Raw genomic sequence first — 27,066 nt, 5'->3', positions numbered from 1 at the left:
CAGGGGACCCCGCCCCCGCCCGGACCTCGGTCCCAGCCCAAATGTGGGCGTGGTCTGTAAGTTGCATGGCACCGCCCCTGGGCGGGCGCGGGAGGCGGGGCTTGTTGCGTCCCGCCCCTCACCCAGGTCCAGGTCCCGCCCCCACAAGCCCGGCTCACTGCCCTGGCAGACCCCGCCAAGCGCCTCGGAGCGCGCAGGATGCGCGGGGCGGCCGCCACCCTCCGTGGCAAGGCGAGGCCCCGGGGGCGGGCCGGGGTCACCACGCCTGCCCCAGGGAACCGCACAGGTGAGGGCTGAGGCCGAGTGGCCGCGTGCGGGGCTCTGCGCCCATTTCACAGACGGGAAAGCCGAGGGGAGGGGGTCGCGGGGCCGCACAGCCGTGGGTGGGGGCCACAGCCGCGATCTGCCCCTAGTATGAACCTCCTCGACCCTCCGCCAGCCCAACAGGCGCCCTAGCGGAGCCGAAGCCTGGCAGCGAGCAGCAGCCCGCGCGCCCCTTCCCGAGTCGCCGCCGCGCCTTGGTCCCGGGCGCCTGCGGACACCGCGGCCGGCCAAGCCTCTCCGCGCCGCAGGCGCCGGACCCCTCCGCGCCCCTCCGGGGGAAGTCGAAACCGGCCTCACCTGGCGGGCGGGCGGCGCGGAGGCGGGAGCGGGGAGCCCTCTCTGCCCCTGAGGGAGGTTGCATCTTCACGATTCCTTGGTGACCACCGCAGCTCCACTTTACAGATGGAGAAACTGAGCCTGCGAGAGGGGAGTGGCTGTCCGAGGTCATCCTATGGCCAGGCTTGGGATCGCCTCGGCTGTCTCCGAGGCTCAGAGGCCTCCGGAAGGAAGAGAGGCTGCTTTTTATTTTACTTTTAAGTGTTTGAATTCAAGAATGTGCTTAAAGAGCTTTCTGCTCCCGTGCCCAAGTCTCCGGGGTTCGATTGCTGGCCTTGCTCCTTGAATGATTCTAAAGTCTAACCCTTGTAGAAGTGGAAGCAAACCGGAACTCGGGGTCTCAGATATCCCAAAAACTTTTTTCCGTGGCCACTACCCACGAGCGTTAGGCCTGAGGGTCCTGGCTGTCTCGGGCGTTGCGGGGCTAAGGCTCTGCGCAGGAGGAAGCTGAAGCCCGGACTGGGGTGGGCTGGACCAGGTCACGCTGTCAGCCTGCAGCGTCAGGGAACTGGCAGGAAGGTGGCAGGAGGCTGGCTTCCTCTCACAGATGGGGAAACTGCGGCTCAGGGAGCTAATTCACCGAGCAGAGCTCCTCAACTCCGCAAGGTGGGCGCTGACACTTGTTCCTGGCGCTGGTGGACTTGGTTTGTTTAGTTTGACTCTCTGGCAGCCTAATGTCCAGAGTCCCTCATTTGGTGTTGGGGTGATGAGCACTTTTGCTCCTGTGGTTGAGCAAGGCCTGCCCAGGGCCTCGTACTGCCTGAGGAGCCCCTTCTACTGGCACAACAGCCTGGAGGAGTGGGTGCCAATGCCCTTTGGATAGCCTTGACTTGCCCAAGGTCAGCCCAAGGCCAGGGAGTATCTGGAGGCTCTGGCATATTTGCATACAAAAGGTTGTTTGCCTTGGAATTTGTGCTGGGAATGGAGCTTAGTCTGGCACCCTGTGCTCTTGTTCATCCTCCCTGGCCCTGGCTCTGCCTCTGACCACCATGACCACTTCCCAGGCACTGGCCCCCTTGTTGGAGTTTTGGGTTAGAATCCCCCTGTGACCTGGGGTGAGTCGCTGCACCTCTGTGCCTCAGTTTCCCCATGTTCCCCAGTTTCCCCACTGTCTACCTGCCCCCAAGCTTGTGGACAGGCCCAGTGGAGCCCCGGGAGGACACTTGTTCTGGTGCAGGGATGATGCCATCATCTGGACTCCATCACTCTCCTGCCATGAGATCTCAGTTTCTTGATCTGTGAAATGTGCTGTGAAGTGAGAGGCTAGGGGGTTGGGAGTCTTTGGAGAGGATTTGACACTAAAACACCACTGGCCAGGAGTGGTGGCTCATGCCTCTAATCCCACACTTTGGGAGGCTGAGGCGAGCGGATTGCTTGAGTCCAGGAGCTCGAAACCAACCTGGGTAACATAGCAAGACCTCATTCTACAAAAAATGCAAAAAAAAATGAGCCGAGCATGGTGGCATGTGCCTGTAGTCCCAGTTATTCTGGAGGCTGAAAGGTGGAAGGATTGCTTTAGCCCAGAGTTCGAGGCTACAGTGAGCTGTGATCACCTCACTGCACTCCACCCTGGGCCACCAGAGTGAGATTCTGTCTCAAAACAAAACAAAAACCAAAAACACAGCATGGGCGTGTGTGTTTTTCCCACCATCTTTAAAATGGGACCATTACCACCGGCTTTCCTAGAGTAGCTATTAAGAGCACAGTAGTGCAGACACACTTGTCTTCCCGGGAGGCAGGAAGTGGTCTTCCCTCATCTCCCATGAGCGCCCTGGGAGAAGGGCAGCGTGCGGGGGAGACTAGCTCAGAGTAGGAGTTTATCATGTTTGTTGTGTGACTGGCCCCTGGCCCTGCTCCCAGGTCAGCCCCAGCACTCCCTGATCTGGGAGATTGTCCAGGAAAGCAGGGTTCCAGTGGCTGTAGGTAACCCCCCTGGCATCCCTGGAAGGGCCTTGGAGGAAGGGCCTGGGCGGGGGGGTAGCAGGAGGTGTGCTCTGCCGGTGCCTTCTTGGCTTCACCCCTGAACTCCTGCCCCAGAACTGAACTGTGTCCATTTTACGGAGGAGAAATTGAGACCCTGTGAATGCCTGTGTAAGTCAAAGCAAGGCGGACATGCCCCGTGATGCCTGTTTATGGCCTCCTGCCACCCATCGGCATTGACAGAGCAGCTGGTAGAAGACATAGGTTCCAGGGCCCTCGGTTTTCCACCAGGGATGTGGGGGTACACGTTCCTCATTTGGAATTAGCCCCCCTGTGTTCTGGAGGATTGTGAGCTTTCCACGTCCTAAGGCCACCCTGCTGCTCAGCCTGGAGATGGAAGGCTGCAGTGGCTCTGAAGCCTGTGCCCACCCTCCATGTGGAGATGGGCTCAAAGAGGGCAGTTGACTTACCTGAAGACACACAACCAGGGCTGTGGGCCACTCACATGTAGTGTTGGGGCCAGGCCCTGTCCCCACTGCCAGGGTCTTGGGGGTCCTGTTCTCAAAGCACCTCTGTGTGCACAAGTCACCCCCTTTAAACTCTGAGAAATTCCTCTGAAGGTTCCTGTTTCACGTTTGGGGGAACTGAGACCCAGATTGAGGTCACACAGGGACTCACTGGCAGGTGGGGATCGAGTCTAGGTGAGACTGGGTCCACAGCCTGCCTCTATCACTCGGGTGCCCTCTCTCCCACAGCCTCAGCCAGCATAAAAGGGAACATAGTTACTTGGTCGCATAGCAGGCGAGGTCAGGGTATAGGGGCTGTGTGGCGAATCCCAGGAGGGAGGATGGAAGGGCTGACCTGGGGTCCAAGGTTCTAGATAGAAGATTAACAAGTACGGATTGTTCTCAGACGCCTGACTGGCCTCATGGGCTGGGAGGATGAGGACCCACCCGATCAGGCCTGCCCGCCTCCGTACATAAGGCCAGAGAGGGAGGAAGCGCAGCTGCAGTAGGTGGCCGGGCAGAGGCGCAGGTGCAGCATGTGGGCTGAGGGCCGCTCAGGCATCCCACAGGTGTGCCCCCGAGGTACCCATTGGCCCTCTCCACCTGCCCCTGAGCCGTGGGAGGGCCAGGCAGGGCCTCATGTGTTTGATTTTGTACCTTGTTTGCATCAAATCGGGTTTCTGTTGTTTTTCCCTCTCCTTTAAGATTTACATGCAAAGGGATCTAAAGGGTGCCAGGTAAGAAATGCCCCAGCGCTGGGCCAGCAGATCAAGGGCAGCCACAACCAAGGGCTGGGGAACAGCAGGCAGGTAGGGTGGGGCTGGAGGGCAGGACAGATCCAGGGAGGCAAGGCCTCTGTCTCCAGCTTTAGGGAAGAGACATCCTCAAAGACAGCTGGGGTGTGGGGTCCCCTGCAGGGATCAGGCACAGGAGGGCCATCTGCGGGCAGCTGAGAGTTCATGAGTATTTGAAGCAGGGGAGGGGACAGGTGGGATCTGCCTCTCAGGCACCAGGCATGGGGAGGGGCTCAGGAGGTCAGTGAGGGGTGGCCCTGGGTCCCCTGGGAGTCCTGGAGTCTCCGTGTGAGCAGGACTTGGCTGTGTGGCGGTTAGAGCCAAGGGTGATCCACCAGCTCCATCCTCATGCCTTGGTGATTTCTTGGAACGCCCCTGGGAGTTGGGTGCAGGTAGAGACTTCGTAGGCCATAGCTCCTGGCACTGTGCTGCCTGCCTGCCCCATCCTGGCTGTGAGTTCACTGTGAATCCTATGGAATCCTGGCTGTGAGTTCGCTGTGAATCCTATGGAAAGGGCTACCCCAAGGGGACAGGAGTGCAGGCTCCTACCCTTGGCACTGCCATTGTGCAGCCAGGGGCCTTGGGCAGGTTTATGGGCCTCAGTTTTCTCATCTGGAAAATGGAGCCAGCCCAGAGAAAGTGTTTCCTGACCTCCCAGGCTCAGGAAAGGAGTGCAGGAGACCCCACTGGGGCCTGGAGGGTTGAAGGTCCCCTGTATACTGCAGACTTTGGGGATCAGGGACTAAGGGCTGAAGTTTTCCTGGGTTTCATGGACCTTGGGGATTGAGACCCAGGGCCCCAGTAGGGCTCATGTCCTGGGCTGCTCAAGCCCTGACCTAGGGAGTGATCCTGTGCACCAGATCCTGTTCCAAGGTCTCCACAGGGTAGTCCTGCTCCTCTCAGACCCCAGGAGGGCAAGTCACCAGTTTTGCAGACGGAGAAGTTGAGACTGAGCCAGGTGAGAAATCCAGGTCCAGGACCTGCTGCTGGGAAGCGTCTTGTCAGGATCAGACCCTGGGAACCTATTGATTAGCCTTCCAGGAAACCTGCCCACCCAACTGGGGGCTAAGACCAGGGCATTCCCGGTCAGTGGCTTCTCTTTCTGGCAGCAGAGGCCACAGGAACATGACTTTGCCTCCCCGTGCCCTCTTGGCTGAGGGCTTAAAGGAGGTTGGACCTCTCGGCTGCTCTGAGGAGGCAGATCAGGGCTGTGAGTGTTCAGCGAGGACTCACCCTGCCCTCCCTCCTACCAGTAACTTTCCCAGACCCTCTGCTTGACTTGTGAAGGAAAGCTATTCCAGCAGGGCACTTACATTAGGACCTGGGCATGAGACCCTCCTGGTCAGCTGGCTAGAAATGCAGGGTCTGACGCCAGGACTGCATTTAAGGCCCCCCAGCCCCACTAGGCACCATCCTTCTCTGCTCACGTACAGTTAGGGGGCTGGCATCAATTGTACTGGGCTTGTACTCCAAATCGTTTTATACTTTTGTTTGAGTTTTTAATTTGACAGCACATCTCAGACTTCTTGTAGGTCAGTGTTACCGCGCTGGCTGGTCCCGTTTCTTTGGCTGTGGGTGGTGACTTCACCTTTTTTTTAAATCTTTTTTGAGACAGAGTTTCACTCTGTCAACCAGGCTAGAGTGCAGTGGTGTGATCTTGGCTCACTGCAGCCTCTGCCTCCCGGTTCAAGCAATTCTCCTCCCTCAGCCTCCCAAATAACTGGGACTACAGGCGCACACTGCCACACCCCGCTAATTTTTATTTTTTTAGTAGAGATGGGGTTTCACCATGTTGGCCAGGATGGTTTTGATCTCCTGATCTTGTGATCTGCCCACCTCGGCCTCCCAAAGTGCTGGGATTACAGGTGTGAGCCACCGCACCCAGCCGACTTCACCCTTTATCCCCCATGTCTGTGAGGCTCAATGATGCAGGCAGGACAGGCTCTGGGGATGCTGGGAAGGGGCCATGCTTGCCCCCTTGTTGATGCCTTTCACTGTGACATGTAATCCACTACCTGCAGTTGCTGTCTGAGGACAAGAGCCTTCACTATAGCAGAACCTGGCGGCTGAGAACACAGGATGTGGCTTTTGACAGATGAAGTGTGAACCAAGACAAGACCTTGGTTGACCTCAGACATGCCTAGGCGAGAGCCGACTGGTCAACCTCAGACATGGCTAGTCATGAGCTCCCCACCCGGCTCAGCACAACATGTGGGCAGGCAGGGGCAGGGGCTGCTCCTCCTCCTTTTTTATTTTTTATTTTTTGAGATGGAGACTCGCTCTGTTGCCCAGGCTGGAATGCAGTGGGCACGATCTCGGCTCACTGCAAGCTCTGCCTTCTGGGTTCACACCATTCTCCTGCCTCAGCCTCCCCAGTAGCTGGGACTACAGGTGCCCGCCACCACGCCCGGCTAATTTTTTGTATTTTTAGTAGAGACGGGGTTTCACTGTGTTAGCCAGGATGGTCTCGATCTCCTGACCTTGTGATCCGCTCGCCTCAGCCTCCCAAAGTGCTGGGATTACAGGCGTGAGCCACCGCGCCCATCCGAGGAGCTGCTCCTTCTAAGACACACTTAGAGGAAGTCAGCTGTGGAGGTGGCCTTGGGATGATCATCATTTCATCCAGTCCTTGCCCCACCCTGCCTGCTGTGGTATTTGTAGGTGGAGAAGTGACCAGGGTCTTCTGGAAAAGCCGGACTGACCCTCAAACCCAGGTCCTCTGGCTCCAGAGCTGGGCCTGGCTGCCTCGGGTGCATGGGAGGCCCTGGTGGTCACATCTGTCTTGTTTGAGAGAAAGCTATGTTCCCGCGGTGACACACAGTCTCAGTAGAATAAGTCTCGAGGATCAGCCCAGTGCCCAGACGGTTCAGCAGTGGTTAGTGTCTGGGTCCTGGATGGGGAGTGGTATGGCCACCCCTTCCCTGGGACCCCAGTGGGTGGGAAGGGGATGTGCCCAGGGGATTAGTTACATGTCAGCAGTGGGGATGCTTAAGGTCTTCCCCGAGCATTTTTCTTTTGAACGTGCAGCAGAGTTGAAATAATTTTTTGCTTGGACATGCACCAGCTCGATTCCACCCTTCGCATTTCGCTGTGCCTGCTTTCTCACATCTGTCTCCATCCCTTGGTCCACCCCTCCAGGCATCTCATTATTCTAACGAAGTTACCGTTTTATTTTTAAAGAATGAATTCACATTCATCCATTCATCTTCTCACTGGGCAGACACAGCCAGGTGCTTGTTGTGGGTGCTGGGTACACTCACCCTCGCCAACCTCCCCTCCCATCCGCCAACGGCTACTCCCAAACCTATGGCTGGTGGGGCCTCCTCTCTGCAAGGGCCACAGTGGACTGGGAAGCCACAGAGGAATGCAGAAGTCGCAGCTCTAAATTAAGGACTGGGAAGTGTTGGCCGCCTGGCTGCCCTGGAGAAGGGGCCACGTGGCCAGCCCGTGGCTGCCCTGCTGTGTCTGCCAGGGCTCCAGAATCCCATAGGCACCTCCTTGGCCAGAAGAACAGTGCATATCCAGATCCCAAGATCCTGAAAAAGCAAAGTGGTTTCTGGCCCTTGGGGAGTGCTGATCACGACTCTTGTCCGTGAGGTCAGGCTGCCAGTCCTCTATTCATTTGTTCTTGCATTCATTCATTTATTCATTCCTACACTGATGTCTGCGGATACGGAGCATGGTAGTTGATGAAGAGCCCAACCCTGGAGACAGAATTCAAGTCCTAGCTGTGCCACTGGGAGCTAGGTGACCCAAGGCCAGCGAGAGTCAGTCCAGGGTTATAGGAAATAGCCCAGGCCAGGGGTTAGAGCTGTACCTGGCACAGGTAATGCTCAGTGTCAGCTGTCATCGACCCAGCATCCCTGGGCGGTTCTGCCTCCTGCTGACTCCAGTCCTGCCCACTGTCCCCTCCATCCCCCGGAAGGGCAGGGCAGCTCCTCAGGCCCTCCCCACTCTGTGTACCACCCCTAGAAATTGTGCACCCCTCCCCTGCAGCCTCCCTAATCTGAAGGGCTGGTCTTTTTAACTCTGACAGAGATAAGAAGCAAAAAAAGAGTATCTTCAGTTGCTTTTTTTTTTTTCTTTTTGAGATGGAGTCTTGCTCTGTCGCCCAGGCTGGAGTGCAGTGGCATGATCTTGGCTCACTGCAATCTCCACCTCCCAGGTTCAAGGGATTCTTCTGTCTCAGCCTCTGAAGTAGCTGGGACTACAGGCTCACACCACCATGCCCAGCTAATTTTTGTATTTTTAGTAGAGACAGGTTTTCATCATATTGGTCAGGCGGGTCTCAAACTCCTGACCTCATGATCTGCCTGCCTCGGCCTCCCGAAGTGCTGGGATTACAGGTGTGAGCCACCGTGCCCGGCCAAGTATCTTCAGTTTTAAATGTGCATTTCTTTAATTGACATATTTTCCCCATGATTCTTTAAACAACTTTACTGGGCTATAATTCACATACCATACAATTTACCTATTTAAATCATAGAACTGAGTAGTTTTTGTACATTCATAGATACGTGCTACCATCACTCCAGTCAATTTTTTTTTTCTTTTTTTGAAACAGAGTCACTCTGTTGCCTTGGCTGGAGTGCAGTGGCACAATCTTGGCTCACTGCGACCTCCACCTCCTGGGTTCAAGTGATTCTCCTGCCTCAGCCTCCCAAGTAGCTGGGATTACAGGCGTCCACCACCACACCTGGCTAATTTTCATATTTTGAGTAGAGACAGAGTTTCACCCTATTGGCCAGGCTGGTCTCAAAACTCCTAACCTCAAGTAATCCACCTACCTCGGCCTCCCAAAGTCCTGGGATTACAGGCGTGAGCCAACACGCCCAGCCAACCCTTGGTATTGCCTGTCTTTTTGACAGACTTCTTTGTGGTTTTGATTTGTATTTCCCTGAAGGTTAATAATTTTGAGAATCTTCTTGTGCTTAATGGCTGCTAACTTATCTTTTTCAGAGAAATGTCTGTTCAGATCCTTTGGCCATTTTAAAATTTTGTCGTCTTATTATAATTGAGTTGTAATAATTCTTTATATGTTCTAGACACATGCCTCTTATCAGATACATGATTTGCAAGTATTTTCTCCCTATTGGTAAGTTGTCTTTTCGCTTTATTGAATGTGTCCTTTAAAGCACAAACATTTTTCATTTTGATGAAGTCCTGTTTGAATGTGTCCTTTAAAGCACAAACATTTTTCATTTTGATGAAGTCCTGTTTTTCTTTTTCTTTTGGTGTTTGTCTTTGGTGTTAGACCTAAGAAACCATTGCCAAAGTTCACAAAGATTTTCCCCTCTGTTTTCTTCTAAGAGTTTCATAGTTTTAGCTCTTACTTTTAGGTCTTTGATTCATTTTAATTTTAGTGTATGGTATGAGCTAGGGGTCCAGCTTCAGTTGTCCCAGCATCAATTTGTTGAAAAACTATTCCTTTCCCATTTAATTATCTTGGTACCCTTGTTGAAAATCATTTGACTGTAAATGTAAGGGTTTACTTCTGCATTCTCAGTTCTATTCTGTTGGCCTTTATGTCTGTCCTTATGATAGTACCACACTGTTTTGATTACTCTAGCTTTGTAATAAGTTTTGAATTTGGTAAGTGTGAACCCTCCAACTTTGTTCTTTTTCAAGAGTGTTTCGGCTATTCTAGGTCTTTTGCATTTCCATATGAGCTTTAGGATCAGCTTATTGATTTCTAGAAAGAAAGCAGCTGGATTCTGATAAAGATTTTGTTGAATCTGTATATCAGTTTGAGGAATACAGTAGATTCAATGAATACAGTAGATTCAATGAATATAGTAGATACAATGCATATAGTAGATACAATGTATCCAAGGGAGATACATTCCAAGACCCCTCAGTACATGCCTGAAACTTCAGACACTATATACGTTGTTTTTTTTTCTAAACACATGTACCTATGATAAGTTTAATTTATAAATTAAACACAGTGAAAGATTAATGATAGCTCGTAATAAGTTATACCAATTATAACAATATATTGTAATGAGAGTAATGTGAATGTGGTCTCTCTCTCTCTCTAAATATCTTAATAGACGGTACTCACCCTTCTTGTGATGATGTGAGATGATAAAATGCCTACATGATGAGATGAAGTGAGATGAAATACATAGGCCTTGTGATGGAATGGGAAATTCCAGAAATAATTTGTAAGTTTTACACTGTGAGCCACTCTGGGTATTTTGACGAAATCTCACCCATCCTGCTCCACCCCGCCTGGGATTGCTGTGAGTCACTTAGTAGCCCTCTGGGTTATCAGATCCCCTGATACTGCAGTGTTTGTGTTCAAGCAACTCTCATTTTACTTAATAATGGCCCCAAAGCACAACTGTTGTAAGGTAACTATTTTCTGATTGTGGAACCACCACCGGTAACTGAAACCATGGAATGTGAAAACAAGGATAAGGAGGGACTACCATAATATGTTGCCATCATAACAATATTAAGTCTCCTGATCCATGAGCATGGGATGTTTTCCCATTTATTTAGGTCTTTAATTTCTTTTTTTTTTTTTTGAGACGGAGTCTTGCTCTGTCGCCCAGGCTGGAGTGCAGTGGCCGGATCTCGGCTCACTGCAAGCTCCGCCTCCTGGGTTCACGCCATTCTCCTGCCTCAGCCTCCGGAGTAGCTGGGACTACAGGCGCCCGCCACCACGCCCGGCTAGTTTTTTGTATCTTTTAGTAGAGACGGGGTTTCATCGTGTTAGCCAGGATGGTCTCGATCTCCTGACCTCGTGATCCGCCCGTCTCGGCCTCCCAAAGTGCTGGGATTACAGGCTTGAGCCACCGCGCCCGGCCAGGTCTTTAATTTCTTTCAACAACGTTTTGTAGTTTTCAGAGTTATGTTTTGCACTTCTGTTATTAAATTTGTAACATTCTTTTTGATGCTATTGTATAAAATGTTTTTCTTAATTTTCAATTTGCTCCCTGCTACTGTACAGAAATACATTTGACTTGTGTATGTTGACCTGGTATTCTACAACCTTGCTGAACTCATTTCTATTTATAATAGCTTTTAGTGGATTTCTGAGGCTTTTCTACATATATACAAAATCATGTCATCTAATGGAGATTGTTTTACTTCTTCCTTTTTTTTTGTTTTTGTTTTTGTTTTTGTTTTTTTGAGATGGAGTCTCACTTCGTTGCCCAGGCTGGAGTGCAGTGGTACAATTTCGGCTCACTGCAACCTCTGCTTCCTGGGATCAGGCGATTCTCCTGCTTCAGCCTCTCAAGTAGCTGGGATTGCAGACATGTGCCACCCACACCCGGTTAATTTTTGTATTTTAGTAAAGATGGGGTTTCACCATGTTGGCCAGGCTAGTCTTGAACTCCTGACCTCAATTGATCCACTGCCTCGGCCTCCCAAAGTGCTGGGATTCTCAGGTATGAGCCACCGTGCCTGGCCGAGCCATTTGTCTTTCTTTTCTAACTTCCCCATTTTGTTGTGATTTTTGTCATTGGCTCATTAATATCTAAGTGCTGTTTATGTAGAGAAGATACAAATCTCCTATTACATATATGTTACAAATGTAAGAATCTCAGACACTGCATCTAGTGGTGGCTCCCTCCCTGCTATCAGTGGGCATTTGGGCAGGTGAGTCCACCTCTTTGAGCCTTATCTGTAATAATGCAGATAAGGAATGCGGGGTGCTCTTGAACAAAATATTCCATCCATACATGCATTGTTATTGTTAGTAGCTGTGCGAATGCTGAGGATCTATGCATAGACAGGGAGCCGTCAGAATGACTCTGCCCAGGCCAGAGGCTGACCTTCCCCAGATACTGAAGGGGCAGAAAGGATGGGGACAGCCCGGGGATGAAGAGCCAGGTGGCTGCGGTTGACCCTGGCAGAACCACAAACTGGCTATGTGACCTCAGTGTCCCTGAGCCATGGTTTCTGGGGCTGCAGAATGGGGGAGGCAGCTCTTCCAAGGACAACATGGCTCCTGCCCTCATGTGTACCAGGCACAGCCACCTTCCAGATGCCTTCCAGACACCTCATTTCCTCCACATTCCAGTCCAAGGTGGGCACAACAGCTGTGCTGACGCTGACGCCGGGGCAGGCTCCCTTGCCTGGGCCCCCAAATGCGTGTGGTGGAGGTGGCCTAGGAGCCCCACAGGCTGGACCTCGTGTGTTCGTTTATGTACTGTCGCCCGACAGCTGCTGAAGCGCTCAGCACAGAGTACAGCCTGGGCATTATTCTTCCTTCTATTATTATTGTTGCTGCTGATATTCCTACTTTTGTTATTGTCACCTTGGGGCCCCGAGTGGGCCAGGCAGAATCCCAAGCGCTAAATAAGGCACTGGGCTGAGACGTGTTGCTGAAGCTTTGTATCAGATTTGAGCCAGTCCACTTCACAAATCCACAAAAAAACAGTGGCCTAACTCCAGCTAGAGTTTATTTCTGTCTCTTCTCAGGATCCGAGAGGTTGCTCTGCCCCTTCACACGTCCACCATCTTTGCTCCCTGTATTAGTCAGGGTTCTCTAGAGGGACAGGACTAATAGGATAGATGTATATATAAAGGGGAGTTTATTAAGGAGTACTGACTCAAACGATAACAAGGTGAAGTCCCACAATAAGCTGCCTGCACGCTGAGGAGCAAGGAAGCCAGTCCGAGTCCCAGAACCTCAAAAGTAGAGAAGACAGTGCAGCCTTCAGTCTGTGGCTAAAGGCCCGAGAGCCCTTGGCAAGCCACTGGTGTAAGTCCAAGAATCCAAAAGCTGAAGAACTTAGAGTCTGATGTTCAAGGGCAGGAAGCATCCAACATGGGAGAAAGATGGAGGCCAGAAGATTGAGCCAGTCTAGTCCTTCCATGTTCCTCTGCCTGCTTTTAGTCTAGCCTCACTGGCAGCTGATTAGATGGTGCCCACCAGATTAAGGGTGGGTCTGCTTCTCCCAGTCCACCAACTCAAATGTTAATCTCCGTTGGCAACACCCTCACAGACACACCCAGGGACGATACTTGCATCCTTCCGTTCAACCAAGTTGACACTCAGTATTAACCATCACACTCCCCAATGCAGAATTGGCACAGCATCTATGCTCACACCTCATTGGCCAGGTTTAGTCACGTGACAGCTCCCTGGAGGGCAGGTTGGGAAATGTAGTTTTCAGTGGTGATCACATTTCCAGCTGCAACTCTGGAATGGGGAGAAGGGTTACTAGAGGCATCCACAGCCAGGAGTGGGAATTAGAGTGGAAGCTACCCAGGATGAGGTGAGATGGGCAGATGCTACCCCCTGGGCTTGGCCATCAGGTGGGGCTCCCGACACAGTGTGCAGGGTCCCAGTTCCATCCCTACCACATTCCCACTGAGTGACCTTGGGCATGTCACTGAGCTTTGCTGTGCCTCAGTTTCCCCATCTGTAAGCTAGGGGTAGACCACCCTCCTCATAGGGCTATAATGAAGTACAGCACCCATTAGGCCCCCAGTGGTGTTTGTGTTAGATCAGTCCCTCCCGCATCCCTCCCAGAAAAGTACACAAACCATAAGCCCCTCCCACACCTCTTCCTCCCTTACTAGCAAGTGTCGTCAGGGCAGAATCTGTGTAGCCTGACCTTCCCAAAGTGGTGGGGCATGTCTGAGGGCCACCCCTGCCTCCACACTCTCACCCTCAGCATCTCAGCTTGTTAAGGCCCTGGGGTCCTCAGTGACACAGAGGCCAGGGGGCAGGGGGACCACCGGGTGCTGCTGGGGAGTAGGTCAATGTGACCTGGCCAGCTACAGCCAAATGCCATCCTTTACTGTCACTGCCATGGCACAGAGCCTCTGGTAACCTCCACTTTTGCCAGATCCCAGACCAGATTTCCGGGCCTGGCCTGAAGCCCAGCTCTGCTGATGCCCATTAATAGCCGTGGCACACATGGCTGGGGCAAGGGGTGGTGTGACTTCTCTGAGCCTCAGTTTCCCCCTAGATGGGCTTGTGAATTCAGATGTGGGATAAGAAATGGAGTGATAGGTCTTGCAGATGAAGACCTTGCCTGGGCACACAGCCAGCCCACGTGACTGTTCCTGGGCGGACGTGAATAAATCTGGGGGATGGTATGCAGCCTACCTCAGATGTCTTTGGTAAACATTTTAAAATTAGAGTCCACAGAGTTTGCTGGCAAATTGGTTGTGGATTGAGAAAGGTTTCAAGGTTTGGGGCCCAAGCAACTGAAGGATGGAGGGACTGCTGATTTAAATTGAACTTATAATAGGAGAAGCCACATGGTGAGCAGGTTTGGGGAGCTCAGAAGCTTGGCTAGGTCTCATCTCAGGCTCGGTGGGCAGTGAGACTTCCATGCCTGGCACCCGGGGCACGGTCCTGGCTGGAGACACAGCACACAGAGGACAGGGGAAGGTCATAGCAGGTCAGTGTGGAATATTGAAGTCCCTCAGACTCTGCATGCCCCAGTTTTTGTCCCCGCCATCACCCCCATCTCTGGGTGTCAGGCTCTGCCTGTGCAGAGGGAGACAGACACAGAGATGTTTAGGTGGCCCTTCACCACTGCTGTCTCCGGTCAGTCTCTGCCTCTGCACATGCCATGAATCAGCACGGCCTGCTGTCCCTGTTCTTTTTTTTTTTTTTTAATTTGAGACGGAGTCTCACTCTGTTGTCCAGGCTGGAATGCAGTGGCGCAATCTCAGCTCATCGCAAGCTCCGCTTCCTGGGTTCATGCCATTCTCCTGCCTCAGCCTCCCGAGTAGCTGGGACTACAGGCACCCGCCACCACACCCAGCTAATTATTTTTGTGTTTTTAGTAGAGACTGGGTTACACCGTGTTAGCCAGGATGGTCTCAATCTCCTGACCTTGTGATCTGCCCAACTCAGCCTCCCAAAGTGCTGGGATTACAGGCATGAGCCACCGCACCCGGCCTGTCCCTGTTCTTTACCTGTGATGCACCAGCGGTCCACTGTCAATGCCCAAAAATCAGGACATACCAGATAAGCAGGAGGAAGAGCCTCTTGCATCTGGACACCAGGAGACCTGCTCAAGGATGTCTTTAGCAGTTTCACTGAACATCCTTGAAACCCAGAGGCAACTCAGATGCGGGGAACAGGGACACACACTGAGGCCCATCTGCACAATGGAACACTTCACTGCTGTGAAAAGTAACCAGCTGCTGATACATGCATAGCACGACAACTCATATACATTGTGTGTGTATATGAATGTGTGTGAAGTTAGACCAGAGCCTCCTTGTCTGGTTCTAAGTCTTCCCTCAGCATAAGAGCTGTGTGACTGCAGAAAGTGTTGTAAGACCCCCTGCCCGGTTTGCTCATCTGTCGATGGGGATAATGATGGTTCTCCTTGGGTAGGCTGCTGTGCCGATAGATGATGGCACACGTAAGGCAGGTGCAACGGCGTCTAGCCACAGTAATCTTCTCAGTCCCAGCTGTTGTCGTCATTAGAATTTTATAAAAATTCTTGATTGCTGCTGCATCCAGAGCATCTCTTTGTCCTTATATAAGAACGTCACTGGCCAGGCATGGTGGCTCATGTCTGTAATCTCAGCACTTTGGGAGGCCACGGCGGGCAGATCACGAGGTTAGGAGTTCGAGACAAGCTTGGCCAACATGGCGAAACCCTGTCTCTACTAAAAATACAGAAAATTAGCCAGGCGTGGTCGCACACGCCTGTAATCCCAGCTACTCGGGAGGGTGAGGCAAGAGAATCGCTTGAACCCGGGAGGCGGAGGTTGTTGTGAGCTGAGGTCGCGCCATTGCACATTCCAGCCTGGGCGACAGGGCGAGACTCCGTCTCAAAAAAAAAAACAACAACAAAAAAAATAAGAACATCACTGTAAGTGCTCCCTGGTATTTTACCGTCTGGATGGACCTGGGTGAGGGAATCATTCCCTCCTGCGGGAGACGTGGGTTGTTTCAGCCTTTCTCTATTACGTATGGTTCTGAGGTGGGCTTCCCCATAATCTTGGCAGCAGATTCTTTCTTTTTTTCTTTTTCTTTCTTTCTTTCTTTTTTTTTTTTTTTTTTGAGATGGAGTCTTGCTCTGTCGCCAGGCTGGAGTGCAGGAGTGCAGTGGTGTGATCTTGGCTCACTGCAACCTCCGACTCCCCTGGTTCAAGCATTTCTCCCACCTCAGCCTCCCAAGTAGCTGGGATTACAGGCATGCACCACCACACCCAGCTAATTTTTGTATTTTTAGTAGAGATGGGGTTTCACCATGTTGGACAGGCTGGTCTCAGTCTCCTGACCTCGTGATCCACCTGCCTCGGCCTCCCAAAGTGCTGGGATTACAAGCGTGAGCCACCGCGCCCGGCCAGCAGATTCTTATTTCCTGTGGCTGAGGGTGCATATGCAACATAGGGTGCTTAACGAATTTACCAAACGCTCTGCAGAAAGGTTGGATCTGTACCCCAGCCCGGGTACAGGGCTTCCCAGGCCCTGCCAACTTGCATATTGTTTTCTTTTTGCCTTCACCTCACTGATGCAGGAAAAATGAGCTCTGCCTTGAATCAGCATTTCCTCAGTTGCCTGTGGGTCTGCATTTTTCATGACTGTGGGCCATTGGTGTCCTTGCGAATTGCTTGTTCACACATTAGAACTTGTTTTTTTTTTTTTTTTAAACGGAAAATTCAGTTTTCATTGATGTGTAAGACCTCTTTATAAATTAAGACTGTCGAACCAACCTTTGTCCTGTGCTTTCCAAATATCCTCTCCCGAATTTTTCACCTGAGTTGGTTGTTTTCCGTTATTAGGAGCCTCAGAAGCTTTCGCTTTCTGCTTTGTATGCAGTCAAGTCTGTTGCTCTCTCTCTGTCCCTCTTTTTTTTTTGTTCTGATTTCTGCCTTTGGAACTGTGTTTAGGTCATAATCAAAGGCAATGCCTCAGTGTCTCAGGGAAGGTATATTTGCTTTTATTGTCTTCTAACATGTGTTTCTTTTTTTTAACGCTCCAATCCTCAACGTCTAGAGTGTACTTCCTGGAGGGATCCAGCTCTGCATTGTCCCTGGGTCTGGATGACCCCATGTGACCTCTAGAGCATCCAATGGCCTTTGGAGCTGCATCCTGCCCCTGTGCTCCCCAATGCTGTGCCAGCTCCTCCCTCCAGGGTCCTGCCCAGCCCCGCCCTGCGTGCCCACCCCCCATGCCTCACACCTGCCTCTCTCCCCAGGCACCTGCGCTCAGCTGCGGCTACCCCCGCAAGCCACCTTCCAAGTCCTTCGTGGCGATGGTGCTTCCGTGGGGACCGTGCTCATGTTCCACTGCCCCTCCAACCACCAGATGGTGGGGTCTGGGCTCCTCACCTGCACCTGGAAGGGGAGCATCGCTGAGTGGTCTTCGGGGTCTCCAGTGTGCAAACGTAAGGACCCCTCTCTCAGCTCGGTAGCTCTGGGGGTGGGGGATGGCCCCAAATCCTGTCATGGGGATGGTGCAGGTGGGGATGGCGCGGGTGGGGATGGCACGGGTGGGGATGGTGCGGGTGGGGATGGTGTGGGTGGGGATGGCATGGGTGTCTACTCACAAGGGCTGGGCCAGTGTGTAGGATCCCGTTCCCAACACTGACAGCCTGCTTACATATCAGCAGCCAGCTGGTGGCCCTCAACCCTCCCACTGCCATGTTGGCAGCGTGGACCCGAAGCCTAGCAGTGGGCCTCCAATCCTGGCTCTGCTACTGACTTAGCCCCTCACTGCCAAGAGGCTGCGCAAGCTCTCTGAGCCAGCACGTTTTCATCTGTTAAGCAGGAAACTATGTTCATTCATTCATTCATTCATTCATTCATTCACGTACACGTGGACATGGCAAACTTTAATAGGATATTTCATGTATCAGGAATGCTAAGTACTGGCAACACGGAAGGTCACGATGTGCCTGGCCCTGGAGCTCCCAGTCTGTGGGAGGAGATGGTTTTCTGGTTGTATTTGTTGTAAAGGTGTTGGAGGGTCCACAAGGTAGTCCCTTTTCAGTGCCCAGAATGGCACGTCAGGAATGAAGCCATGTGTATTATGTTCATGTGTTTTGTGCATGAAAAGGGCTCAGAGTCAAAATACAGTTTGGCAGCTTCTGGGTTTTTATGCTGCGGGACTTCTCAGAATCTTTCAAATGTCCACATGCTGGTGATTCTCTGAGAATGCGAGTGTTCGGATTAGCTTTTGAGAGGCAGAAAACCCAAAATGCTAGGATTAACTATGATGGAGCTCAGCCTTCGGGGTGGGCAGGCAGGCCTGTGTGGGCTCCATGGCAGTGGGAGCCAGGCCCATTCCCTGGCATGGCTCTGCTCTGCATGCCCTCAGCCTCATGATTCAAGGTGGCAGCAGCTGTGTTCCAGGCAGCTGTTATGGGGTGAGGGGCCCCGGGGCCAAAGGGCAGGCCCCAGTATCTCAGGGAAGGTTCTTAGAAGTTGTCTCACATCACTTCTTATCCTCCACTGGCCAGAACATGGTCCTGTGACCACTGGGAAATGTAGTCTTCATTCTGGGTGGCCAGCATCCACTAGGGAGCATGGGAAATGGGGACCAGGAGACAGGGCCGTGGCCCCTACTAGGGGAGTACATGGTGTTGCTCAAATTAGGATTCTGGGGCCTTTTTTAGCCAGAACATCCAGTAGAATCTGATGGAACTAGTGTTTGGAGCATAGCTGAGGTCACACAGCAGATACATAGTATTTTGGGCCTTCCTGGAAAGTAACCTGAGAAGGAATGTAGGCCCCCTGAAGAATGTTGCCACCTTGGGGCATTGTGAGAACCCAGACCATGGACTGGGCAAGGCCTCCTCAGCACTGTCTGTTGTCACCTCCTCTCTGTGGCCTGCCCTTCCTTCATTCCTCAGGCAGGACTCCATTGGGTAGGAGCCACGTAGGCCATCACTCTGAACTCTCTGCCAGAGCTCCTCTAACTGGCCACTCTGCAAACTCCTACACACCCTACAAAACCCTGCTCAAATACCCCCTTCAATTAGCCACTCTGCATACTCCTACACACCCTACAAAACCCTGCTCAAATACCCCCTTCAATTAGCCACTCTGCATACTCCTACACACCCTGCTCAAATACCTGTTTCTTGGGGAGAGTCTTCTCTGATAGCCCCACCTCCAAATATAGTTTGCACAGATCCTTGCCTCAGCCCCCAGCACCTCACTGCCCCCTTACCATGCAACAGGGCTCACTGAGGGCTGCCCGGGCCCTGTACACACCCAGGCCCTGCCCCTACCACCCCTGAGATCCCCAACCCCTGGGCCAGGCAGATCTGGGCAAACCTCGCCCAGGAGCTGTGGTTGTCTCCCACACAGTGGTGCCACCACACGAGACCTTTGGCTTCAGGGTGGCCGTGATTGCCTCCATCGTGAGCTGCGCCATCATCCTGCTTATGTCCATGGCCTTCCTCACCTGCTGCCTCCTCAAGTGCATGAAGAAGAGTGAGCAGCGGCGCTCCGACAGGTATGGTGGCCTCATGGTCTCAGGGTCCTCCCGGGAGGCGCCTCTTGGCACCATGGGAGGAGGAAAGGGCAGAGTGTTTCATGGGAACCCCGGCACTGCCCTCAGGGCACGCACCCGTTCCTACCACTGCTCTGAGCCTGCGTCTCACCAAGTGCTGCTCCTGGCCCATGCAGCAGCCACGGGCAGCATCACAGCCAGGGAGCATGTGGGCCTCTGAGGCCCTGCTCTTAGGCCAGGCCATGGGTTCATGGGGGATTGGTTTTTTTTTTTTTGAGACGGAGTGTTGCTCTATCGCCCAGGCTGGAGGACAGTAGCGTGATCTCAGCTTGCTACAACCTCCACCTCCTGGGTTCAAGCAATTCTCCTGCCTCAGCCTTCCTAGAAGCTGGGGTTACAGGTATGCACCACCACACTTGGCTAATTTTTTGTATTTTTCGTGGAGATGGGGTTTCACCATGTTGGCCAGGCTGGTTTCGAACTCCTGCCCAGGTGATCCACCTGGTGATCTGCCTCCCAAAGTGCTGGGATTACAGGCGTGAGCCACCGCGGCCAGGCTGGGATTGTTTTATTCTTAAACCTACACACATATGCAGTATGCACTCTGCTGTGTTAACGGCCTGCAGGGCTGCCACACACGCCCCCTAAACCTTGAGGGGGAGTCACTGTCACTGCAGATGGAGGGCTGGTTAGCTGTAGCCCACCAGCGAAGTCCAGCTCCCTGTCAGGTTTTTTCCCCGTGGTAATTTATTATTATTTTTTGTTTTTATTTTTTATTGTGGTAAAATATCAATACATCAGACTTACCTTTTTAACGCCTACAGTTCAGTGGCGTTAAGTATGTTCCTGACGTCGTGCAGCCATTAGCACTGTCCAGCCCTAGAACTTCCCACCACCTGTATTTGTAAGTAAAGTTTTATTGGAACACAGCCATGTTCATCGTCTACTGGTGTGTGGCTGCTTTTGGGCTGCAGCGGCAGAGCTTAGCTGTGGGAGAAATCATGTGTCTCACCGCACCTAAAACATCCACTGCCCAGCTCTTTGAGAGGTTTGCCAGCCTGTGCTCGTCCTGCAGACGGTGCCGTGGGCCTACATGGAGCCCGTTTTCACCGCTGTCGGGGACACATGTGCATGCTCAGAGTCCTTCCTCCCAAACTGTCCTCCAGGTCAGCCCAGCTGTGGTCCCAGCTGAGAGATGAGGACTTGGAGACAGTGCAGGCCGCATACCTTGGCCTCAAGCACTTCAACAAACCCGTGAGCAGGTCCAGCCAGGCGCACGACAACCACAGCTTCACCACGTGAGCCCGGGTCTGGGTGGGGGGCATGCTGGGGGACAAGGGGTCCAGCTGGGTCAGGCCCCGGGCCACCTGCTGCTCCCACACGCTGAGAGCCTGAGAACACCTGGCCTACCCAGAACCTTAACTCCCATCTCTAAAACAAGAGGCTGGGGGTCCTTGCAGCCCTCTGTCCTGACGAACATTCTAGGACTCAGAACTGCTCCCCGGATTGTTTTCATCTGGAGGGTCCATCCTCCAGGGAAGCTGAAGCTTCTACACACCTGTGTTCCCTCCACCCACACCCAGCGGGGCTCTGCACTGAGCTTCAGTCACTTGCTCTCCCTCCCGTGCTCTCTCCCTCTCCTTTCTCTCTCTCTTAATACACACATACTTTTTTTTTGCCCTGAACCAATACAAGGACATTCTTTTTCTGAGTCCAGAAATCTAATACTGATTGGCCAGGCGTGGTGGCTCACACCTGTAATCCCAGCAGTATGGGAGGCTGAGGTGGGAGGATCACCTGAGGTCAGGAGTTCGAGACCGCCAGGCCAACATGGTGAAATCCCATCTCTACTAAAAACACAAACATTAGCTGGGCGGTGGTGTGTGGCTTTAATCCTGGCTACTCAGGAGGCAGAGACAGGAGAATCACTTGAACCCAGGAGGCGGAGGCTGCAGTGAGCCAAGTTTGCGCCATTGCACTCTAGCCTGGGCAACAGAGCAAGACTCCGTCCCAAAAAAAATAAAAACCAACAGAAATCTAATACTGATTGCATGTGGCCTGTCGAGTGGAGAACGTCTCAGTGTGGTGAGCAGCATTGAGCGTGCCTACCCTTTGGTCCATAATCACACGCAGCGCTCAGCTGCCAGGTCTCTGGGCTCCTTAAATGGGTATGGGCCTTCAGATTTTCATGGTGTAGTCCTCTGAGGGCTCCAGGCCAGTGGGCCCATGCAGAGGTCCTGTCTGGATCTGTCTGGGGTTTCTGTGTGACCAGGGCCAGCTGTGCACTTCTGGTACAGGGCTGCGTGTGCAGATCACAGACATGGGCCAGGCCGCCCCAAGACGCCACATGGAATGAGGTCTCTTGGCTGAAGCGAAGCCCCCCAGATCCCTCCACTGTCAGAGCCTGAGGAAGGGGCTCTGCAAGCGTCCCTCCACTGTCTCAGCTTCCTCCGACTCATGGTCTCAGCGTGCAAGGGTGATCCTGCCAGATCTGCTCTTGCCTTGGGCATTACGGAATGGTGATTTTGTTCATTCTGTTGCACTTCTGACATTCCTTCTATCAAGGATGAGGATGAGCTGTTTTTTTCTTCCCTTTTTTTCTTTCGATTTTGTTTTGTTGTTTTAGCATCACACGAACTCATGAATATTCTTTTCTGAAACTTTTATTTTGGGAAAAGTTCACAAATACACAAAAGTAGAATATCGTCACGGATCTCCTGTCCCTGCCTCCCGTTCTCACGGTTACCAGCTCAGCCAGGCCACCTCATTCATGCCCCTTCCCCTGCATTATTTTCAAGCACACTTTTTGTGGGCTCCAGTTGTTCTTGGCAGTGGGAGCTGTGCCAAGCCATGGCCTGTGTCCTTCTGATCCATCCCCATCAGTGTGTGAGTGCTTCCTGCCTTGCACAGGATGTCCCAGGCCCATCTCGTGCTTTCTGTGCCCAGCTCCGCGGTTCACCACTGCTCCAGGAGCCCTGTTTCTCTGGGTGGAGAACAGCGCTTAGACGCCGGGCTCCAGGAAGCCATCGAGACGACATCATTGAGCTTGTGTTCCCTTCCTTCAGGCCCTCCCGCTGGAGCCTTTCAAGCCTGCAGTGCACTTGGTCCCAGCCCTCATGGCCTCACTGTATGACTGTAACAGCTCCATGCCTCGGTGTCCTCATGTGTAAAGTGAGGATTGCAGTAGCGCCCACCCTTTCAAGTTGTTGAGGTTACCTGAGTCCAGGTGTGTGCCTCTCTCGCCAGGCCCAGGGGCGAGCTCAGTGAATACTGGCTGTTAGTGTCGTTGCCACTCTTACGACCTTATGCAGACAGGGAAACTGAGGCACAGGAGGTGGTGATCTGTGCGGCCCTGGGTTGCACACCCCATGCTGGGTCTAGCCAACACCTGCAGGGAAGGAATTCACCTTTCTGTCTCCTTTCCTGGTGCTTCAGGTGTGTATTACATCAACACGGATGTAGCAGAAATGCTGCTCTCGAGACTTCTGCACTTAGCAACACGCTCCAGGTCACCATGGTGGTCTGAGGCCTCCAGGCTATCATTCCTTACAGCAGCCCATTATTCCAAAGCTTCCAGCATCTGCTAGACTGTCCCCTGCTGAGTGGCCAGACGTGTTCAGTGTCTTTTTGCTTAGTGCTGCTTTTCTTTTCAAGACCACAACTCTTGGAGGTGATCCTAGGACTCGATTGTTTAGGCCCAACAGTCTGAATATTTTATGACCACATTATTTCCCTGGGAGCTCTGGTACGAGTGAGTGTGGCCATGTTTTTCTGGTAACTGCATCATCACTGAGTGCTGACCATTTGTTTATCATTTGTTTCTTACAGTAGCTACAAGTTGTGTGGGTGGTTTCCGTCAGCATTTCTTTGATAAATGTCGAGGAAGAATGTTTTCTCCAGCCTTGGCTCACCAGTGCCATTGCTGGCATTAGTCATTTTCTCATTTTCTCTGCTGAATTACCTCCTAATGTTTTGTTCCATGTGTTGTGGGAGGGCACCTGACCCATCGATTGGCTATAAATTTATTAGGCCTCTTTCCTTTTTTTTTTTTTTTTTTTGAGATGGAGTCTCGCTCTGTTGCCCAGGCTGGAGTCTCGCTCTGTCGCCCAGGCTGGAGTGCAGTGGTGCGATCTCGGCTCACTGCAAGTTCCACCTCCCGGATTCACACCATTCTTCTGCTCAGCCTCCCAAGTAGCTGGGACCAAAGGCGCCCGCCACCACGCCTGGCTAATATTTTGTATTTTTAGTATAGACAGGGTTTCACCGTGTTAGCCAGGATGGTCTCCATCTCCTGACCTCATGGTCCGCCCACCTCAGCCTCCCAAAGTACTGGGATTACAGGTGTGAGCCACCATGCCCAGTTCCTCTTTTTTTTTTTTTTAAGACAGTCTCACTACGTCGCCCAGGCTGGAGTGCAGTAGTGCTATCTCGGCTCACTATAACCTCCGCTTCCTGGGTTCAAGCAATTCTCCTGCCTCAGCCTCCTGAGTAGCTGGGACTACAGGCGCGTGCCAGCATATCCGACTAATTTTTGTATTTTTAGTAGAGATGGAGTTTCACCATGTTGGCCAGGATGGTCTCAAACTCCTGGTCTCAAGCAATCCACCCGTCTCAGCCTCCCAAAGCGTAATCCCAAAGTGCTGGGATTACAGGTGTGAGCCACCATGCCTGGCCCCCTTTCCTTTTTATTTTAGTTTTGTTGGGGCCATGGTGGCTAATGCCTTTCCTTTTGGGTAGTGAGATATCCAAAGCCAGTTTCAGAGCTCCTCCATTGCCCCACCTGTGATCCCACTCCCCATTACTGAGACCACATCATCCTGTGTCATAACTGGGAAAAGTGGAATGGGGGAAGGAATAATTGCCTCTCAAGGCAACATGGTGTCCAGGATGATGGCAGCCACAGCTGCTGCTGCTGCTGCAGGGGCTTTGCTGGCCAGAGGGGCTCCCAGGGGTGCCGTTTGGGGCCACACGTCTGCCTGGTCCCAGCGCCACAGACACTGTCTCTTCCACTGCAGGAACTTGCGCAGTATGTGGTCGGACGTGCGCGTCCCGTCCAAGAGTGACCACAGATCTGTGTACAGAGCTGTGTTCACCTCCCAGGGGAGTGAGACAGCCAGGGCGGGAGGGAGGCACCCTGACAGGGCTGTGAGAGGCTGGAGGAGGCCAGCTTGGGGGACTCTGATAGTCAGCTCAAGAGGCAGGAAGTGGTGGTGAGGCTGAGGGGGGTTGGGAGGGGCACGCTTCGGGCAGAGCCCTTTCCCAGAGCTCTCGCACACATGGGGACCTCGAGCACTCAGCCCAGCTTCGTGGGGACTCAGAGAAGCCAGGTCCTGCCCAGGACTTCGCAGCCAATGGAGGCAGAGTTCCCTGAGTCCCCAGCCCTGGGCCCCGGGCTGCCAGGCAGGATCCTCGGGATCTGCCTGTTCTGGGACTGCCCACCCCTCAGGCAGGGCCCAGGCTACCTCCATAGATGGTAAATTTCCTTGAGCAAGGTGAGGTTTGCCTCTTGACCTTGTTTTTATTTCATAAGTACTTCTCAGAAGTTGCAATGTGACAGGCACTGTTCTGAACTCTTTCAAATATTAACTCTCTTCACCTAGGGGTGGGTACTACTTTTATCCCATTTTCCAGGTGAAGAACCGTCAGATTAAGAAACCTGTATAGACTCCCACACAACCAGTCAAAGAGGCTGGGTGAAGTCAGTCTGGCTCCTGGCTCCCCGAAGCTCCCTTTTGTCTCCACCAGTTATTGATTCTTTAACTTACTCATTGCATAAGCAGATCATTTCTTATTTCCTACTACTTACTAGAGTTTTTCTGAGAATTAGTTGTGGGTGGGAGCTGTGGTCCAGGAAGGCTTCCTGGAAGAGGTGATGCCGGAAGTGAAAGGACTAAGAGAGCCTGCTTTGGGAGGGGAGAGAGACAGCCTCTGAGAGGAGGAAAGGGCAAACGGCTGGAGGTGGGAGCTGCCAGGCAGCCCACATGGAGCAGAGGCCAGTGTGCGTGGAAGCTGGAGATGGGGCAGGGCCAAGGTCTGGTCAGCCTGGGGAATGGCTTGGTTTTTGTCTGGGGGGTGGGAGAGCCACGAGAGGACTGAGGGTGGAGCAGGTGGGTGATCCAGCTCCTGGCCACCAAAGAGGCAGGCCTGGCAGGAGGGACGATGTCTTCCCCTTGACCTCCCTCTCCCCAGCATCCCTCCTCTGCCTGGGACGTCCCAGGCCCTGGCCAGGCAGCTGGGTTTCTGGTGGTTTCTGCACACTCTGAATGAGTCCCAGGAAGTCCCTTCCCACACCTTAGAGGGGCGAGTGTCTGACTCCTGGGCCACACCCTGGTTATGTGGATGAAGGACACACTTGCCAACAGGGCCCAGCAGGGAGATGGAATGGCCTCTGTGCACCTTAGGGTGCAGGGCAGCTCCTGGCAGGAGGAAGCGAGCTCCTCAGTGCTCAGGTCGACAGTTGCCCCAGGCCCACTGAAGGCCCAGGGCCTGGGTACCTGGGAAGGTATGGAGTTGGGGGTTAAACCCTATCTACACTCTTTTGCCAACTCATGCCTCCTCTCTCCACAGAGACCATGTTGAGAGCACCAGCAAGCTGGCCAGTGTGACCTGCAGCGTGGACAAGGACCCTAGGATCCCCAGAGCTCTGAGCCTCAGTGGCTCCTCCAGCTCGCCCCAAGCCCAGGTGATGGTGCATATGGCGAACCCCAGACAGCCCCTGCCTGCCTCTGGGCTGGCCACAGGAATGCCACAAAAGCCCGCAGCATATGCCCTAGGGTGACCGTGCAGTGAGGCTGGCGCCCATGCTCCACAATGGGAGGCCAGACTCACCCCACCAGCCAGTCAGCTGCAATTCCACGTGAACTCCACATGCGTCCAGCTCGAGACTAATGAGTGGAATCAGCTTCCAGGTGTAGGGACCCCTTGGGGGGCCGAGCTGACATCCAAAGCTGAGGACCCCAGCGGGAGTGTTCTGTTCCAACATATCCTGGCTGTAACGAGTTTTATAGTTATGGACTACTTGAAACTACTACTGAGGGTAATGTACCAGCTGTGGCCTCCCACTAACTAGTATTCCTTTAAAGAGACTGGGAAATGTTTTAAGCAAATCTAGTTTTGTATAATAACATAAGAAAATAGCAATAAACTTCTTTTCAGCAAGTACAGATGGCTACCTCAACATCTTCCTCCACAGGAAGGAAGCTTCCAAGGAAGGACCCGTGGACGGTTCTGCATCTGTTGTCTGTAAAAGTGCAGATGAGGGGTATGAAGTAAAACTACATCATTATATCTAATACTGAAAAATATAAAGGTTGGTTGATGTTAGAGTCTGCAGAGGAGACTTCCCTTTTTTTGGTTTTCAGGACTAGTTTCTGTTCAACTCTGAAGAAAAAAATCTGATATTGATTAGTGAGGAAGGAGTGTACTGTGGCGTGACTGACGTGTCTTAGTCACGGCCAGGTCTCCTTGGCCAAAACAGGTCCATTCAGTCAGTCAGTGGGGCTTAAGATTTTATTTCACAGCCATAGCACCCCCATGTGGCAGCCTCGTGGCCTGGGCTTCCTCACAACATGGCAGCCAGTGTTCAAGGTGGAGTTGCAATGTGAGCACCAGGTGGAGGTCATTTTGCCTTTCAGGTCCTGGCCTCAGAAGTCATGCTGTGTCTGTTCACTGGGAGTCGAGTGGGCCTTCTAATCAAGGGGTGGAGAGTTGGACTCCCCTGCTAGGTGGGAAGAGTGCTGACTGGTGAGAAGACAATTGGCAGACACACTTTATAACCATCACAGTC

General features: G+C 52.7%; 1 protein-coding gene across 7 annotated transcripts; it reads left to right on the top strand.

Moving 5' to 3' along the window:
• Nucleotides 1-148: 148 nt before the first annotated feature.
• Nucleotides 149-26,441, top strand: SUSD3 (sushi domain containing 3). 7 transcript variants are annotated; one of them, XM_017949290.3, is made up of 7 exons: nt 187-286; nt 8,926-8,975; nt 9,934-10,047; nt 17,020-17,208; nt 19,136-19,283; nt 20,447-20,578; nt 25,848-26,420. In XM_017949290.3, exons 3-7 carry the CDS (start codon nt 9,999-10,001, stop codon nt 26,056-26,058), a joined length of 729 nt encoding a protein of 242 aa, XP_017804779.1. In that variant the 5' UTR covers nt 187-286; nt 8,926-8,975; nt 9,934-9,998; the 3' UTR covers nt 26,059-26,420. The 7 variants fall into 7 exon arrangements, with proteins under 7 accessions (XP_003912037.1, XP_021783403.1, XP_021783402.1 ...); XM_021927710.1 differs by lacking the exons at nt 8,926-8,975; nt 9,934-10,047 and adding an exon at nt 22,346-22,506 and having other exon boundaries at nt 178-286; nt 25,848-25,959; XM_003911988.4 differs by lacking the exons at nt 8,926-8,975; nt 9,934-10,047 and having other exon boundaries at nt 149-286; nt 25,848-26,441.
• Nucleotides 26,442-27,066: the final 625 nt, after the last annotated feature.

The sequence above is a fragment of the Papio anubis genome, chromosome 13 (genome assembly GCF_008728515.1).
Source record: "Papio anubis isolate 15944 chromosome 13, Panubis1.0, whole genome shotgun sequence".
NCBI classification, from domain to species: Eukaryota; Metazoa; Chordata; class Mammalia; order Primates; family Cercopithecidae; genus Papio; species Papio anubis.
Note: the sequence above shows the minus strand (reverse complement) of the source record. Positions and strands in the feature narration are given on the sequence as shown.